Raw genomic sequence first — 16,760 nt, 5'->3', positions numbered from 1 at the left:
GTGTGTGTGTGTGTGCGTGAGCGGCCCAGACGAGGAGAGTGTGCGGTTTGTGCGCGACAGATTTACGACGCACGACCTGAGTTATGATGTTCACAACTCCCTTTCATCATCTGTCACCTAACAACACATGAAATCCATAGAATTACATCTCCCTTGCCATTTTGTGTAAAATTTTCACCTTTTCTCCCCCCTCCCATCCAACCCCTTTTCTCATTTCCACGTGGGTCGTTTTCCGCCGTCTCACGAGTCTGCGCATGTGTGTGCAAAAAAGCTGCATACACCCCCCTGGCTTCCCACCCCATTCTCACACCTTCACTGCCCCTCTTTTTTTTGTGAGAGGAGGAGGAAGAGGAGGAGGAGGAGGAGGAGGAGGTGTGTGGAAGAATGAAGGGGCATGGTTTTAAATGTTTCCATTCTTGCCTTGAACATTGTGTGCAATCCCCCAGCTTTCTTCATTCAGTGTGTTTTTGTAAATCTAATGATCAAATGTCATCTGGCTATTAACAATTTATGTTAATGCGAACATTTTTCCAACATAGTACATATTTACACTGTCTAGTCTGGCACTATTTTTTTTGTTATGAATCAATATTTTCATTTCTGTTTACATCCTTAGGTGGGCTGGAGCACAGCCCGAGATTACTACACCTTCCTTTGGTCTCCTATGCCTGAAAACTACGAACCAGGAAGTACTGTGCACAGGACTGTGGTGTTTCAAGGTACACACATTCACACACACACACACACACACACACACTCTATGTAAACCACTCTACAGACCTGGGATATTCCAAAGTAACTCCTCCATTTTTACGGCGCGTATAAAAACCAGCACTTTTATTTAATAAGGGAACACAACCGCAAACGGCGGCCTGGGACCTGAGCACCACTCAAACCACACACATACACACACACAGGTTGAGGGCCTGCAAACTGGTTTTACTGGGCCTGGAACGGTCAGATATTACACAGTGAAAATATGAGAGCGTTTCTGTGGTGTGTCAGTAGTCAGTAAAATCGGTTGGCTGCCGGATGTTCTGTACTTACTCCTCCGTCCCAGAGAACCAGGCCTGACATGTGAATGATGCACCACAGTGAGCTCTCACAGGGAAATATAAACTGGAACTGCAACGATTAATCGATTAGTTGTCAACTATTGAATTAATCGCCAACTATTTTGATAATCGATTAATCATTTTGAGAATTTTTTTAGGGGGGAAAAAGTAAAAATTCTCTGATTCCGGCTTGTTAAATGTGAATATTTTCTGGTTTCTTTACTCCTCTATGACAGTAAACTGAATATCTTTGAGTTGTGGACAAAACAAGACACTTGAGGATGTCATCCTGAGCTTTGGGAAAACTAATTTCACCATTTTCTGACATTTTATAGACCAAATAACTAATTGAGAGAAATAATCGACAATGAAAATAATGGTTAATTGCAGCTCCAGATGTGTCGCCTATGGGTATATTGAATGTTTTCCGATAAATTTACCTGCTGCTTTTCTGTGTGAAAGGGGCATTGCCTGCTCGTTTTCACGCAGTGTAGTATCTTTTAATAGATATTATAGAAATGTTTTGGCTAAGCCTCCTTTAAATCCTACCTGATTAAATGAAATAAGTACTATTTGATAAAGTGAAATAGAAAAACAAAAAGAGAACACACTTTTATCTCTTTCCAGGTTATTATGTTCCTAAGTCTGATGGAGAGTTCTACCAGTTTTGTTATGTCACGCATCTTGGTGACATCAGAGGAGCCAGTACGCCCTTCCAGTTCAGGTCAGCCACGCCCACGGAGGAGCTTCTGACTGTTACCGAGGACGACAGCAACTCAGACATACTCGTCGTCACCACCAAGACTGGCCTTCTAGAGGTACGCTACACGAGATGGTTTATTTTTTCTATTTTCCATCTTCCTGGGTCTTGGCCTCTATTAAGGGGTCCTATAGTAAGGTACTAGATCCAGAGGTTCCTCACTGTGACCTCTGACCTCACTGAGTAGTGACTCTCCCTTTTTGGCATTAATAAACTATTAAATTATTGTCTTTCTAGACATAGTGCTGGTCGATAATTCAAAATGATAATTTATTGTCTTTCAATGGAATCGTATCGTGATTAAATCATATATCGAGATGTCGTGATACACAATTATGTCATCTAAATTGATAATAACAAGCACATACTAACTCAAATTTCATGCTATATCGTGACCTTATCGAGATATGGAATGACCTATATCATGATAGAAGGTTTTGACCATATTGCCCAACCCTATCTAGCCATAGATACACCATACAACACAAATTGAATTTTATATAAAACTGGACAACCATGCATCTTACAACATTTATTCTGTTGTAACTGTCCCAAGACTGGGGGCATTACAAGGGGAAACAACTAAGTGACTCGAACACAAAGATCTTCAAGATTTAGGTACCATTCTCACTTCTTTCTCTTTATACCCTTAACTTACCTCCTCCATGCCTGGCAGCATGTGGAGGAGGCGCAGCAGGAGCGCAGGGAGCTGCTGAAGGCCATGCGCGTCCTCCAGGAGGAGAAGCAGCAGCTGCAGGAGGAGCAGAAGCGACTGGCCAGAGAGAGGGAGCAGGAGAGGGAGACGTGCTGCCTGCTGCGGACACACAACCAGGTTAGAGAGGAGAGCGATGGCAGCAAGTTGTGCTTCTTTCATTTGACACACATTAGTATAGATATAGCAGATATAGTTTGTGAATGCATTTATATAATTAAATAAAGGTTTATTACTAATCAAAAGGTATTTATGTAACATTAAAATTAGCAACTATAATAATAATAATAATAATAATGACGTTACAAAGTGCTTCACAACAAGAAATGAAAATACCATAATAATAAAATACAATATGTATATATATATATAACTGTAGCCTCTTCTTTTTACACTTCTTTTAAACTCCGCCACCTTTATGGGGCTTCCATTTTTCTCATCTGACATGTGAAACAGTCTAAATCACAACGCCCCAGTCACAGATACTGTTGCCTTCATTTCAGATGATTTGTTATCGCTTTAACAAGCAGAAAACATGGCATCATGTCTGAGTCTAATGTGAGGTCAAAGACTCTTCTGATGCCCTTTAAACTCTGTCCCACTCCCTCCATTACACCACAGGTGATCATCATCATCTAGTTACCTTAATAGATACAACAATGATGAATCAAATTATCAATTAATGAGTCAAAAGAAACATATAAATTATTTCATTATATGCGTAAATTGGGATAAAATATACCACAAAAACAGTCTCTGACAACAACACTGAGCGTTTCATTGTGTTTGCACATGTGTGTGTTTGTATGTAAATGTGTACAGAGACAGACCGTCTCTATTTGCACACGTGTGTGTGGAGCCAGTTCCTCACCAGTGATCACAGGTCTGAAAACTTCAAAGGCCCGAATTTATGAATAATCTGTGCCCATGTTTGAGAGACACACACACACACACAGAGCCGCAGCGTGCGTGTTTGTGTACATGTGTGTGTGTGTGTGTGTGTGTGCGCGCCAGTCTTTCTCTCCCTCTTTAACGACCTGACTCAGTGGGCCAGAACGGAATTGGGACGCAGTTTTCTCGGGCATCTGGCGTCAGGGACGATGCCATCGCGACCGCAGAGTGAACAAACATGACGTCAAACACACAAACACACACACATACACAAACTTGCCCCCCCCTTTCGCTCTCACACTCGCATTCAGGTCCCACACCACAGGGCCCCTCTAATGTGCATTCACACATGCACAGGCGAGCGCACACACAAACACGCTCATTATGCCACCCGCTTGCAAAAACCCTTTTAGTCTGTGTGTGTGGAATGAGAGGAGGGTAGTCCGCAAAACCGCCTGCCTGAAAAAAAAAAAGAGCCCTGCCCAGCCTCAGGGACAAACACCACTCAGTCACGCGATTCAGTGGCCACTGCTTTCTCACTGTCTATTTTCTCCCTGTCTGTCTGTCTGTCCGTCTGTCCCTGTCTTTTTTTTTCCCTCCCAATGTCAAATGTTTTCATTTCACAGTTGGGTTTGTTGGCATATGAATTATTTGACTAAAGCGAGGTAAACAAAAAAGACATTAATCAGACATTAATCAGAATTCAACAAATATGTCCACCTCGATTTCATCTAGTTCTTACTTTCCCATCACTCACTCACCAGCATGAGTCAGATTTTGGTGTTTTATGAGTTGCTCATTTGATATCTTGGCACAGAAACCTAAAACCAGTCACCTCAATGAAAGCGGAGGGAGGGGGGTGGCAGAAGGAAGGGGAGAGGCGAAACTTGCCAAGGAGATTGTGAGTGTGAATCCAGTCTCTTATCGCCCCCTAGTGCCGCTCTCCGGTTTAGGCTCAGAGTAAAAGAGCAGCTCTGCTTTGAGTTAGTCCGCTGCTCTTTTTTTTTTACGAAGGACAAAATCGCCATAAATTACGTGGTAATACACACACACACACACACTGTTATTACCGTGCTGCTTTTCATTCACCAGGCATGTCCATCCGCAGATATACGACTTGTGCGAGTAGGTGTGCGTCTCTCCTTTTGTAGAGCATTTTGCAGAAGGTGCGTGAGCTCATGCCACGCTGATGAAAATATCCCGAGTTTAACATGAAAACATAAGTACATATTTTGTGGCTGCTAATTTTACGAGAACACTTTTTATAAGGTCTTTATGCACTGCTAAAGTGCTTCCCGAACGCCAGCCGTAAAAATCATACAGTGATCTACGCAGAGCCAAGCCCAGAGGGAGACAGGCCTGAGTACGCATTGGTGTGTGTGCATGTCTGTTTTTGGATTGATGGCTGTGCTATCTGTCTGTCTCCATATGTCCTTGAATATGCAGCTGTGTGTCCGTCATTCTGTGTGTGTGTGTGTGTGTGGGGGTGCGTGTGAAGGAGTGCACGCGACATATAGAAAAGCAAGGTGTGTGCAGAGGAATGTTGTTCTGTCACAGCCGATATTAGCTATGGATGATTTAACGTCCTTCACTGCTGATTAGCAGCAAGTTCAAACAAGGCATTTCCACAGCAGTCACACCACGCGGAGAACAGCAACCTCGTGCAATCCGCTGTGCTCCACCAGGAATTTGTTTAAGGAATCCACTGCTACTAGACAGGTTGTTCCCTGCATGCATTCACTACATACATACATACTGCTGTTGTTCAGTAACTTCAGACACCTCAGTGTGCGTGTGTTCTGCGTCCATCAAAAGGGCTCACGTCAGTCATAATTTGTAACTGGTGATTTGTGATTGATAAGATAACACTTTACTGATCCCCAAGGGGGGAATTCACATGTCACAGCTGCACTAGAAACAGGCTATAAAGGCTATAAACAGGCTATAGAGGTAGGGGAATAACTATTTAAAAATAACAATTTAAAATTAAATTAAAAAAAACGCCAGTAATTTCTTTAAGGCATTAACGTAATTTACCCTTTCGGGGGTTGTAGCGGGCTCAGTTTTAAAGCTAGAGTGAAGATACTGGTATCATATGAAACTACAAAACCTAAGGAATCCACTGGTACCAGTCATGTCATAGTAGCTTGTTGCAAATTTTGGCAAGGAAAAACTGTCATGGTGATTTCCAAAGGTGTCCCTTGACCTCTGACCTCAAGATGTGTGAATGAAAATGGGTTCTATGGGTTCCCACGAGTCTCCTCTTTACAGACATGCCCACTTTATGATAATCACATGCAGTTTGGGGCAAGTCATAGTCAAGTCAGCACACTGACACACTGACAGCTGTTGTTGCCTGTTGGGCTGCAGTTTGCCATGTTATGATTTGAGCATATTTTTTATGCTAAATGCAGTACCTGGATATTATATTTGTCATTGTTTTGTGTTGTTATGTGATTTCCAATAATAAATATATACATACATTTGCATGAAACAAGAATATTTGCCCACTCCCATGTTGATAAGAGTATTAAATACTTGACAAATCTCCCTTTAAGGTACATTTTTAACAGATATGCGATTGATTTGCAATTAATCGTGATTAACTATTGACAATCATGCGATTAATAGTGATTAAGTATTTTAATCACTATTGAAATAACATGAAATAACCATTTTTAAAAAAAGTAGTAGACTGCGTTAGTTTTATATTGGTGTACCTAATAAAGTGGCAACTGAGTGTAGGTACAAATGATAAATACAATGTGCATAAAAACCAAACATACGACATGTACAACATACTCTATTTGCAACATGACCGTCAATTATCACCATCTGTGATTAATCACAAGTGTTGCACAAGATTCCTGACTTTGTTCAGCGTTCGTTCTCCTGCCAAGTTCAGCCTGCTGATCCAGCTGCTGTGATTGGCCGTGGCGTCCGTCACTGTGATCCACAGCTGCCTCTCTGTCCCCCCGTAGGATCTGCTGCGCTCGTCGCAGGGCCTGTCAGAAGAAAGGGAGGATGTGAGGAGGAGGCTGACGGAGGCCACGGACCGGGTCCGCCAGCTGGAGGAGGACCTGCTGGGAGTCACCCAGAGAGGCCTGCAGAAGGAGACGGAGCTCGATTGGTGAGTGGAGAACGCTCACACAAAACCATCAATCATCCAAACTCGTACATTTCTATGAGGACGTGACTGTTAAAGTAACTTTGAGGAGGTGTTCTTGCCTGCCTTCTGCTTCCTCAACATCTTCATCATTCCACTTGTCTACAATTCACAAAATAATGCAAAGCACATCCTCTAAAATAGTGATTAAGTTGACACAAATTTAAACATAAGCTTAAAAAGGATGGTATTTATTTCATGGATATTGTAGTGCAATGCATTAAATGCTTGTCTCCTCCTCCCCTTAGATGATGGATGTTGTCCTCTTACTTAACAGTAGCATGAATGGCACTGAATGAAGAATTAGTGTAATATAATGATGTCGGTGGATTGGTTTGAGGATGAAAGCTGTGCAAAACTTCTTCTCTTCATTTTATGTCACAGTCTGCGTGACCGTCTGAAGAAGCTCACGGCAGAGAAGGACACCCTGGAGAGCCAGCTGAAGAACGAGAAGGATGAGAGAGACCTCTACAAGGTGGGAGAAAAGCTCTGCGTAGCTGAACGGCTGGATAAAAAGGTGCATTTAGACTAACAAAGCTGGTGTGATTCGGTCTTTCTCTCTGTGTTATCCCATGTGCAGGCCCACCTGCGCAGCACCGAGCTGGAGAACACGAAGCTGAGCGCGGAGCTGCAGATGCTGAAGGCGGTGGAGCTGAACCGGGAGGTGACGATCGCCCAGTTCCAAGAGGAGCTGGACAGGCTCAGGCTCTGCGTGGCCCAGCGGGACAGCCTGGAGAAAGAGCTGCTGGCACACAAGGCTGACAAGGTAGCAGTGGTTGTACACATATATGTATGTCTGTTTTGTAAAAATCTGTTAATCTACATATAGAATTTCCTTCTACATGACTTTAGGCAGATCTGGTCCGTGTGCGTGAGCAGCTCCGTCAAGCAGAGGAGCAGCTCCAGGCGTCCCGGCAGCATGCCTCCCTGCTGGCCTCGGAGCTCCGCGACTCAGCCAGCGCCCGTGACCACACGATGACCGAGCTGTACCGCGCCCGCTTGGAAGCTGACAAGCTCCGTGCCAGTCTGGCTGATGCTCAGGCCGAGTGCCAACGCATGGAGAGCCAGCTAGACCGCATGAGGAGCACTGCACAGAAGGAAGTGGTCAGCGTCCAACTTCTGCATCTTTGCCTTTTCACTTTTCTATGCTATGATCTAGCTGTGATGCTATGATGAGGCCTGGACCGAAGCGAGGCCATGGTAAAGGTTTCTCTAAAATGTCCTCTTCTCTCCCAGGGTGTTGGGACCGGTGGGGATATGACCCCCAGCATGATGGTGGTGTCAGAGGCAGAGGCCGAGCTGCAGAGAGAGGTGGAGGAGCTGAAGCTGCGTCTTCACATGGCCGCTGAGCACTACAAGGAGAAGTACAGGGAGTGTCAGCGCCTCCGCAGGCAGGTGGCCAAACTGAACACAACTGAGTCACAGGGGGTGAGTACTCTAGAGTAAGACTCATATGAAAAGAAAAATTACACGCAGGTCACTTTAGCAATTAAATTGTATTGATACATTGTGTGTGTTTTTTTTTGTTGCAGGAGCCAAAGAGAAATGCATCCACTGAGACGACACAGGAGCCACTGACCCCCAGTCCAGAGTCACCGACAGCAGGTACACATTCAAGCGCAAAAGTATATATATACATGTTGTTATATTCTTAAGTATACTATAATTGCATTCTTTTCTAAAACAATTGTGTACATTTCTGTAAAACATATGAATCCAGAAACACTTAAACTAGTTTAAAACAGCGTCATAGAGATGTCATTTTCTTGTTTGAAGATGTTCTGTGCTTCACTTATTCCCACGGATAACTGCACAAACCACACCATGCCAATAGAATATATACAGATTTGTGTGTCCGAACAAGTGCTTAAACTTGATGTGCATCAATGTTCAAATATCCTGAGAGAAATGAATTGTACAAAAAGGTACTTCCACGTTTGTTTTTTGTCTTTAAAGTAATAATTAAAAGGTAGAAAAAGAGAGATGTTCCACTAACAGTACCTTAAATCAACAGTAATGCATCGCAATCTCATGACGTAAAGAAAAAGAAAGTAAGTGGGTGGTGTGACTCACTCTTGCTTGACTGGACAAAACCTTTTTCTCATACTGTGCTAATGTATTACTCCCACACGAACATGCAACATCTTAAAACAACAAGTTGACACATATTCTCTGGAGATTCTCCAAAGTCTTGTCGGAAGTTGGAAGTAAATAAAAGTAGATGAGCCTGGGTAAAGGATAATGATTGCACTAAACATGTTGTGGTTTTTCCCTATTTTTTATTACCACTGTTATAGGAAAAAAGAAAGTGATTATACTGAAATATCCAACCTGAATCAAAAACTGTCCTTCTGACTATGTATCATGTTTGTTCTACTCTTAATGTGTGTGTTTACAGGGAATATAGCTGCTGCAGTCCTACAAGGAGCCGTTGAGCTGACAATCACTCGAGAACTTAATAACAGGGAATCCACACATACTGATGCGTGCATCAGCACAGAGAGGGAAGAAAGGCAGAGAGAGAAAATGCCAAAGGAGAGGGCCGAGGTGGAGGTGGAGGCTGAGGGAGAAGCAAACCAAGAAGACAAAGAGAAAGAGGAGAAGAAGGACAGCCTGCCGGAGGAGAGCCTGAGGATGACGAGCTGGGTGGAGGTGGAGAAGGAGAGGCAGAGCGCCGAAGAGAACAGCGAGGCGGAAACGGCAGGGAAGGCTGAGGATGTCGCGGGGCATCAGGTGCTGCTGGAGGTGGAGGGGAGGAGCATGGGGGAGGCGGAGAAGGCACAGACATGCTCGGTGGAGGAGGAGCTGGCGATGATGGAGGAGAAGTGGAGGCAGCAGTGTGCGATCAACGAGACGCTCAAACAGCGGCTGGCCAACGAGGAGGAACGATTTAGAGTAAGACACACAAACACATGAGGGATCAGTGCTCTATCAGTGATCAGACATGGTGTACACGCCCTTAAGTAAGGCAGCTACTGTTCCTCCACTCAGCAAAACATTTCCTTAGTAAATTTAAGTTAAAACAACAAGCGTGCTCCAGTGTAGATCACACAATCCCGTTCTCTTCCTCATTACCCTCATTGCACATAACGTAACTCCATTTTTAGTGCATCAGATTGTTCTGTAATCCCCATCCTCCCCTTTCACAAGTCAATTTTCCAGTCCATTTAATTTTAATATTTTTTTCACTGGATGTAGTTACTTACACAAAGAAAATTAACTTGTGAGTTTGTGATCCAATCATAATGGACAATCATTATAAAGTTTACTCTTACCCAACTTATTATTACTTAGTTATTTTGTCCTGTATTCAACTTCAATCTTTAACTCATTTTATAAATACATTTTGGTGTAAACAAAAAACACGATAATTATGGATACAGTGTTCTGAGTGCTTTTTATAAAATTTTGTTTTTTAATTTATTTATTTTTTAGTCCTTTTTATGCAAAATAAGGGTTTTGACTTATGCTATTTTCATTATTGATTAACCTACAATTATTTTGTTTGGACTTAGTCCATTTAATGCATAAAATGTCACAAAATAGTAATACATGCTAATTAAACATTCACATCTTTAAGTACTGTAGGTTATAATTTCCAAAAAACTCTGCAAAAGATATTATATTAACAATAATATAAAACAAAGAAAAGCAGCAAGTCCTCAAATCTGAGAGGCTGGAATGAGCAATTGTTGGCTTTTATCTGCTTAATTTTGCTTAATTTTGCTTGGTAAATTACTTGAACAATTAATTGTCGATATTGAATATTTCTTTATTTAATTAATAAGGACAGCACTGTACAAAATATTTCAAAAAAAAAAGCAGAAAAACTATGAGACAAATCTTTTAAAATTGTCTTACCACTGCTGACTCAAGGAGACAGGATATAGCTAGTGGCACTTAAATACATGAGCTAATTGTTGAGTTAATTGGTTAATAAATAGCAGCGAGTACACTTGGTCACAGAGCAGCAAAGGTTCATACCAGTTTACATGAGCATGTGCATTAACCAGAGTAACCGGGTTACTCCGTGCCACACATGAGCCTATGTGTGTGGTATGTGTGTGTGTGATTCAATCTGAGCACTTGAGCTCGTTGCGTCTACGTGGGCCTGTTGCATTTTGCGTGCGAACGTCTGCCAAAGTACCTACTGGCGTTTAATCTCCTTGAGTGAGTGTGTGTTTATCGGCGCTGTAAATAAGGCTCTCCCCTGTCTTTGATAGAGTCTCCTGTCTGAGGCGAGTGCCCCGGGCCCCGAGCCGCTCTTAATGGCCCCGGAGACTGACAAGAGAGGCAGCCGCAGAGCGCCATGCTTTACGGCTGTTTACATCAGCCACCCAGAGGATGGACCGAGGGAGAGGCGTGGGAGGGTAGGGGGGGGGGCACAGAAATACACGGCTGCAGAATCCCTTCACCTGAACTTAACCCTCTAATGCTGCACAGTAAATTCATGAAAGAGGGGGGAGAGCAAGAGAGGACAAAAAGGAGATGAAAGAGAATGACGGGGAAAGCCAAAGAAGCAAAGAGAATTTAAGAGTGAAAAAAGTAGACATGAAGCAGAAAGAGAAACCGCGGGAGAGGATGAAATGAGAGAAGAGCAGGCAACTAGCCATGTAAACTATCCCACAGGGTCAGTCCTGTTAGAAAGTTAGAGATTTACTACGATCCCCCGGTCTGCTCCAGTCGGCCCTGGACACAGACCGTGTTTCTGTGGCTTTAGCTGTGTGTTTTACAGTAGGCACCGCACATTTGACGCCGCTCCAGGTTTAATAAAACTCAACCGACCAAATATTTGAGTTCACTTACGTGTCTGTGTGTACACCGACTGATATTCATCTTCAGTCAGTTAACACAAATGGAGTGGAAATACACGGGAAAGGGTTCATATCAGTGCGTCGTTTCCATCAACTCTGGGAGAATCTGCCACCATTTACGTTATTTTGGAGCTGAATCAATCAGTCAATGATCAGATAATTAATCAACAGCTATTCTAATATTCGATTAATCGTGTCTAAGCATTTTTAAAGCCATAACATTCCCTAGTTCCAGCTTTTCAGTTGTGAGTATTTGCTGCACTTCTTTGTCTTATGTGATATTAAAATGTATATCTGTGTGGTTTTGGACTGTTGGATGGAATAAACAAGACAATTTAAGATGTTGCCTTTGGGCTCTGGGACACTTTATAGACTTAACAATTAATCAATTAAACTATAAAAGAATCGTGGGATTAATAAATTATGAAAGTAACTGTTAGTTGCAGCCTTAGTTATTTTATTATTCAACCTCTGCCCTACTTGGAGCAGTGAGGAGCTACAATAATTGTCTGCATGCAAAACAGCATGAGCTAATATCTTATCTTGTGTTTTTATTATCATTTTTGGGGGCATTTTATACGTCCATTAGATGGTTGACAGGTGAGAGAGATGGGGAATGATGCAACAAAGGACTCCACGTTTTAACCCTGTGTCTCAGTGTTAATTGTTCATTAATCATCTTTGAGTATTTCTATATCAAAATCTATATATCGTGAATGTTATTTTTTGTACACAGAATCATTATGTGCTGCATTTTTATGAACTCTGGCCTGATGTTACTATGTTTGTTTTTTTTGGTTTCCTGTCTGTAGGTGCACATGGCAGAGCGAGCCAGCGAGGTGACAGAGCTGAAGTGCAACCTCGCCCAGGCCCTCAGAGACAAGGAGCAGCTACAGGAGGTAAAGCAGCAACACAGAGAAGTGCACACTAGACAGCAGGGGGGATTCAATTCAAATCCAAAGAGGTCCAGCAAAGGTCCAAACCCTCATAATGTGTACATTGCATCCTGTAACCTACCCCTACAGCTATCAAATACAATCAACAACTTGCATTTTCATATCATTATTATTATTATTAACATACAGACACTTTGAACTTGTATGGAAAACAAATAGCTATCTTTATCATAAATAAAATTAGCCCTAGCACAATGAACTTAATGTTAAAGGGTGATAAACTAATGAACCCAAATGCACACCAGGGAGCCAGGAAATCAGTTATGTTTTTTATTGATGATGGTGATGCAGTGCAGCTGGTGGCTCCTCCCTGACTCCGGCACACCTGCAGACAATCACACACAACACGGAGAGGGTGCGGCTCTGAGGCAGACAGGTTACCGTGAAACATAATGTTCAAGGAGCAGATGTAACACTGAAAGGCCTACACAGAACAAGACAGAATCTCCTGAATAAAATAAATAAAAAGCACCTATTTTAGAAGACCAGGTAAAACAGTCTCAGACACAGTCTGTAGCCAGACAGCAGCAGGTCAGTTGCTTCATGCTTTCATCTCTATCATGCTGTTGTTCTCTCTACGCACGGCAATCAATCAGTTTGACTGGCTCAATTGAGTGAAGCTATTGCCTTATCAATCTTGGTATCCATCGGCTATCGGTCTCTGGATCGATATTTTTGGGGTTCCGGTTTAGCCAGTATATACAGACGTAGGCAAAATTGTTGGTACCCTTCCGTTAAAGAGAGAAAAACCCACAATGGTCACTGAAATAACTTGAAACTGACAAAAGTAATAATAAATAAAAATTTACTGAAAATGAACTAATGAAAATCAGACATTGTTTTTGAATTGTGGTTCAACAGAATCATTTAAAAAAACAAACTAATGAAACTGGCTTAGACAAAAATGATGGTACCCTTAACTTAATATTTTGTTGCACAACCTTTTGAGGCAATCACTGCAATCAAGTGATTTCTGTAACTCTCAATGAGACTTCTGCACCTGTCCACAGGTATTTTGGCCAACTCCTCGTGAGCAAACTGCTCCAGCTGTCTCAGGTTTGAAGGGTGCCTTCTCCAGACTGCATGTTTCAGCTCCTTCCACAGATGTTCAATAGGATTTAGATCAGGGCTCATAGAAGGCCACTTCATAACAGTCCAATGTTTAGTTCTTAGCCATTCTTGGGTGTTTTTAGCTGTGTTTTGGGTCATTATCCTGTTTGAGGACCCATGACCTGCAACTGAGACCAAGCTTTCTGACACTGGGCAGCACATTTCGCTCCAGAATGCCTTGATAGTCTTGAGATTTCATTGCACCCTGCACAGATTCAAGACACCCTGTGCCAGATGCAGCAAAGCAGCCCCATAACATAACCGAGCCTCCTCCATGTTTCACATTAGGTACAGTGTTCTTTTCTTTGGATGCTTCATTTTTGCGTCTGTGAACATAGAGCTGATGTGACTTGCCAAAAAGCTCCAGTTTTGTCTCATCTGTCCAAAGGACATTCTCCCAGAAGCTTTGTGGCTTGTCAATATGCATTTTGGCAAATTCCAGTCTCGCTTTTTTTATGATTTGGTGTCCTCCTGGGTCGTCTTCCATTAAGTCCACTTTGGCTCAAACAGTGACGGATGGTGCGATCTGACACTGATGTACCTTGACCTTGGAGTTCACCTCTAATCTCTTTGGAAGTTGTTCTGGGCTCTTTGGTTACCATTCGTATTATCCGTCTCTTCAATATGTCATCAATTTTCCTCTTGCGGCCACGTCCAGGGAGGTTGGCTACAGTCCCATGGACCTTAAACTTCTGAATAATATGTGCAGCTGTAGTCACAGGAACGTCAAGCTGCTTGGAGATGGTCTTATAGCCTTTACCTTTAACATGAAGGTCTATAATTTTCTTTCTAACCTCCCGAGACAACTCTCTCCTTAGCTTTCTGTGGTCCATGTTCAGTGTGGTACACACCATGACACCAAACAGCACAGTGACTACTTTTCACCCTTTAAATAGGCAGACTGACTGATTACAAGTTTGAAGATACCTATGATGCTATTTACAGGACACACCTTAGTTTAATATGTCCCTATGGTCAAACTATTTTACATCTTTTCTAGGGGTACCATCATTTTTGTCTAGGCCAGTTTCATCAGTTTGTTTTTTAAAATGATTCTGCTGAACCACAATTCAAAAACAATATCTGATTTTCAATAGTTAATTTTCAGTAAATTTTTATTTATTATTACTTTTGTCAGTTTCAAGTTATTTCAGTGACCATTGTGGGTTTTTCTCTCTTTAACGGAAGGGTACCAACAATTTTGCCTACGTCTGTATGTGGATAACGGATATCCAGGCCTCTTCCTTTCTCCGGTCATTGTTTATTGTCTGATTAGCAACGTCATCGATACATTTTGTAGGTTTTTTAAGGTCCAGACAACGTTTCGGCTAATCTCTATAAACAGATATCTGCATATGAATGATAATGATAATAAAAAGCTAAATTGATGGGTTATAAGATTGCATTTCGCTCAATGCATTCCGCCTCTTTTGGTCTCCACACGGACTGTTTACCTTCATGCAACCAAAGCTCGCACCAATGTGATTGGTCAATACTACTCGGACTATAAACGGACACCAGAACGCTTCCGATGCCAAAATCTTGTCCCGTTGCCTTCAGATTCTGCATTCATATATCTGCTTCTAGAGATTATTGCCATATTAACTGGATGCAGTGTCTGAACTCCTTCCTGTAGCCTTTCCTTCTCTTCTCCATACTCCCCACTGCCCACTAATTAATACATCTATACTTGCTTCTCTCGCCCATCGGGTACAGTGCCATTAGACAGTGCAAATGCCAGGCGACGTGTCTGTTTCACCTTCCCAACCCTGGTTTAAATGTTAAACCTGATAGCCGCGCACTAATGAAGTCATCAAGAGAGGAGGTCAGGGGGGGGAAGAGCGAGAGGAAGGAGGGAAGTAAAAGCGAGAGAGGGCGAGTGCCTTTATCAGCAAAGCCAGAGCAGAGGGAGCCAGAGTCTGACACCCATTACAGTAATGAGTAGGGTACTAATGCTCTTGCTTCAGATATAATCACAAAGGGCAGAAACAATGTAGAGGGAAACTTAACTCTGAGCTGAAAAACACTTACTTGGTTCCAACAGTGAAAATGTGCTCTGGAAACACTGACTGAATTTGAATTCTCCTCAGAGCATCAGTCCTTCTCTCTTCCAACATATAATGTTGGCGTGTGCTGACAGTGTTTACACATTAAGCAACAACAAAGATCTCTGAACTGGGAAAAGAAAATCATACTGAAATACAGGGAAATATGTATAGTATACAAATGTAAAGATAAGAATAGCCACGCCCTAAAGCATCCCCTGCTTTATGGTCTATTTGACTCTAAATGGGACCATAATTTACTAAATGAACATCATGCTGTATTGAAGAAGACTTGAAACGAGCGATTGAGACCATAAACTAATGTTTACAATGTTTACTGAGGTAATAAATCAAGTGAGAAGTAGGCTCATTTTCTCATAGACTTCTATACAATCAGACTTCTTTTTGCAACCAGAGGAGTCGCCCCCTGCTGGCTATTAGAAAGAATGCAAGTTTAAGGCACTTCTGCATCGGCTTCACAGAACCAGAGGTTGCCCACTGTTAACAATATGTAGTTTGTCCCGGTGAGGTGCTGTGACACTCAGGGATGGATAATGTCTCCGTCTCCCTCTAGGAGCTGCAGCGCTTCGTGTCCAGGCAGAGGGAGCAGGAAGCTGGTGTTCAGGGTGCTGAGATCAGGCAGCCGATGATGCTGCGCTACCCCTTACCATACCCTCAGGACCCCTCTCCTCCACCACTGGTTCCACACAGGCCTGCTGAGTTGCAGTACGGCAACCCCTACTCCACTGACACCACAAGAGGTGAAAGGAAGTCAAACTTTGATAAATCTTTCAGGTTCTCTGCGACTCTGCATCTGTCTGTTTTTCATTCCGTTATATTTTGCTGCTCTAGAGCAAACAAACGTATATGATGCTTACACGTTTTGTTCAGCAAGATCATCTATACAAATGAACACCGCTTTTGTGATTTTTGAAGCGTAAATGCAACACCACCACCAGAAGTTAAAAGCTATAAACAAACTACACCACGGTTGAATGATTTTAGTAGTCTCATTTAGCCACTTGTTAGCAACCACCTTTTTTAAGACACATAAAAGCTTCCAAATTCACAAGTGGGATGTTTACTGATGTAATTCATGTCGTAGAACAAAACCTTAAAATCTCTTAAGCTTGTGTTAACCACAGACCTTATTTCAGACCTCTAACCAAAAACCCACGACGAGACGACGGAACCCGGAAGTGCTAAAATGCTAACTCATTTCCAGGTTTTAGTCCTGCAGCGCTCTATTTG

At 42.5% G+C, this 16,760-nt stretch overlaps 1 protein-coding gene across 4 annotated transcripts in view; it reads left to right on the top strand.

Moving 5' to 3' along the window:
- tax1bp1a (Tax1 (human T-cell leukemia virus type I) binding protein 1a) overlaps positions 1 to 16,760 on the top strand; it is a 28,462-nt gene that overhangs the window by 7,101 nt on the left and 4,601 nt on the right. For all 4 annotated transcript variants that reach the window (XM_074612624.1, XM_074612623.1, XM_074612626.1 and 1 more), the window contains exons 3-14: positions 617 to 719; positions 1,683 to 1,873; positions 2,492 to 2,647; positions 6,400 to 6,548; positions 6,969 to 7,059; positions 7,165 to 7,350; positions 7,437 to 7,688; positions 7,821 to 8,012; positions 8,117 to 8,189; positions 8,983 to 9,479; positions 12,211 to 12,297; positions 16,084 to 16,270. In XM_074612624.1, coding sequence (XP_074468725.1) covers positions 617 to 719; positions 1,683 to 1,873; positions 2,492 to 2,647; positions 6,400 to 6,548; positions 6,969 to 7,059; positions 7,165 to 7,350; positions 7,437 to 7,688; positions 7,821 to 8,012; positions 8,117 to 8,189; positions 8,983 to 9,479; positions 12,211 to 12,297; positions 16,084 to 16,270 — 2,164 coding nt within the window. The remainder of the gene's footprint in view (positions 1 to 616; positions 720 to 1,682; positions 1,874 to 2,491; positions 2,648 to 6,399; positions 6,549 to 6,968; positions 7,060 to 7,164; positions 7,351 to 7,436; positions 7,689 to 7,820; positions 8,013 to 8,116; positions 8,190 to 8,982; positions 9,480 to 12,210; positions 12,298 to 16,083; positions 16,271 to 16,760) is intronic.

Source organism: Sebastes fasciatus, chromosome 17 (assembly GCF_043250625.1).
Source record: "Sebastes fasciatus isolate fSebFas1 chromosome 17, fSebFas1.pri, whole genome shotgun sequence".
NCBI lineage: Eukaryota > Metazoa > Chordata > Actinopteri > Perciformes > Sebastidae > Sebastes > Sebastes fasciatus.
The sequence above is the reverse complement of the archived record's forward strand: the minus strand, read 5'-3'. Positions and strand labels throughout refer to the sequence as shown.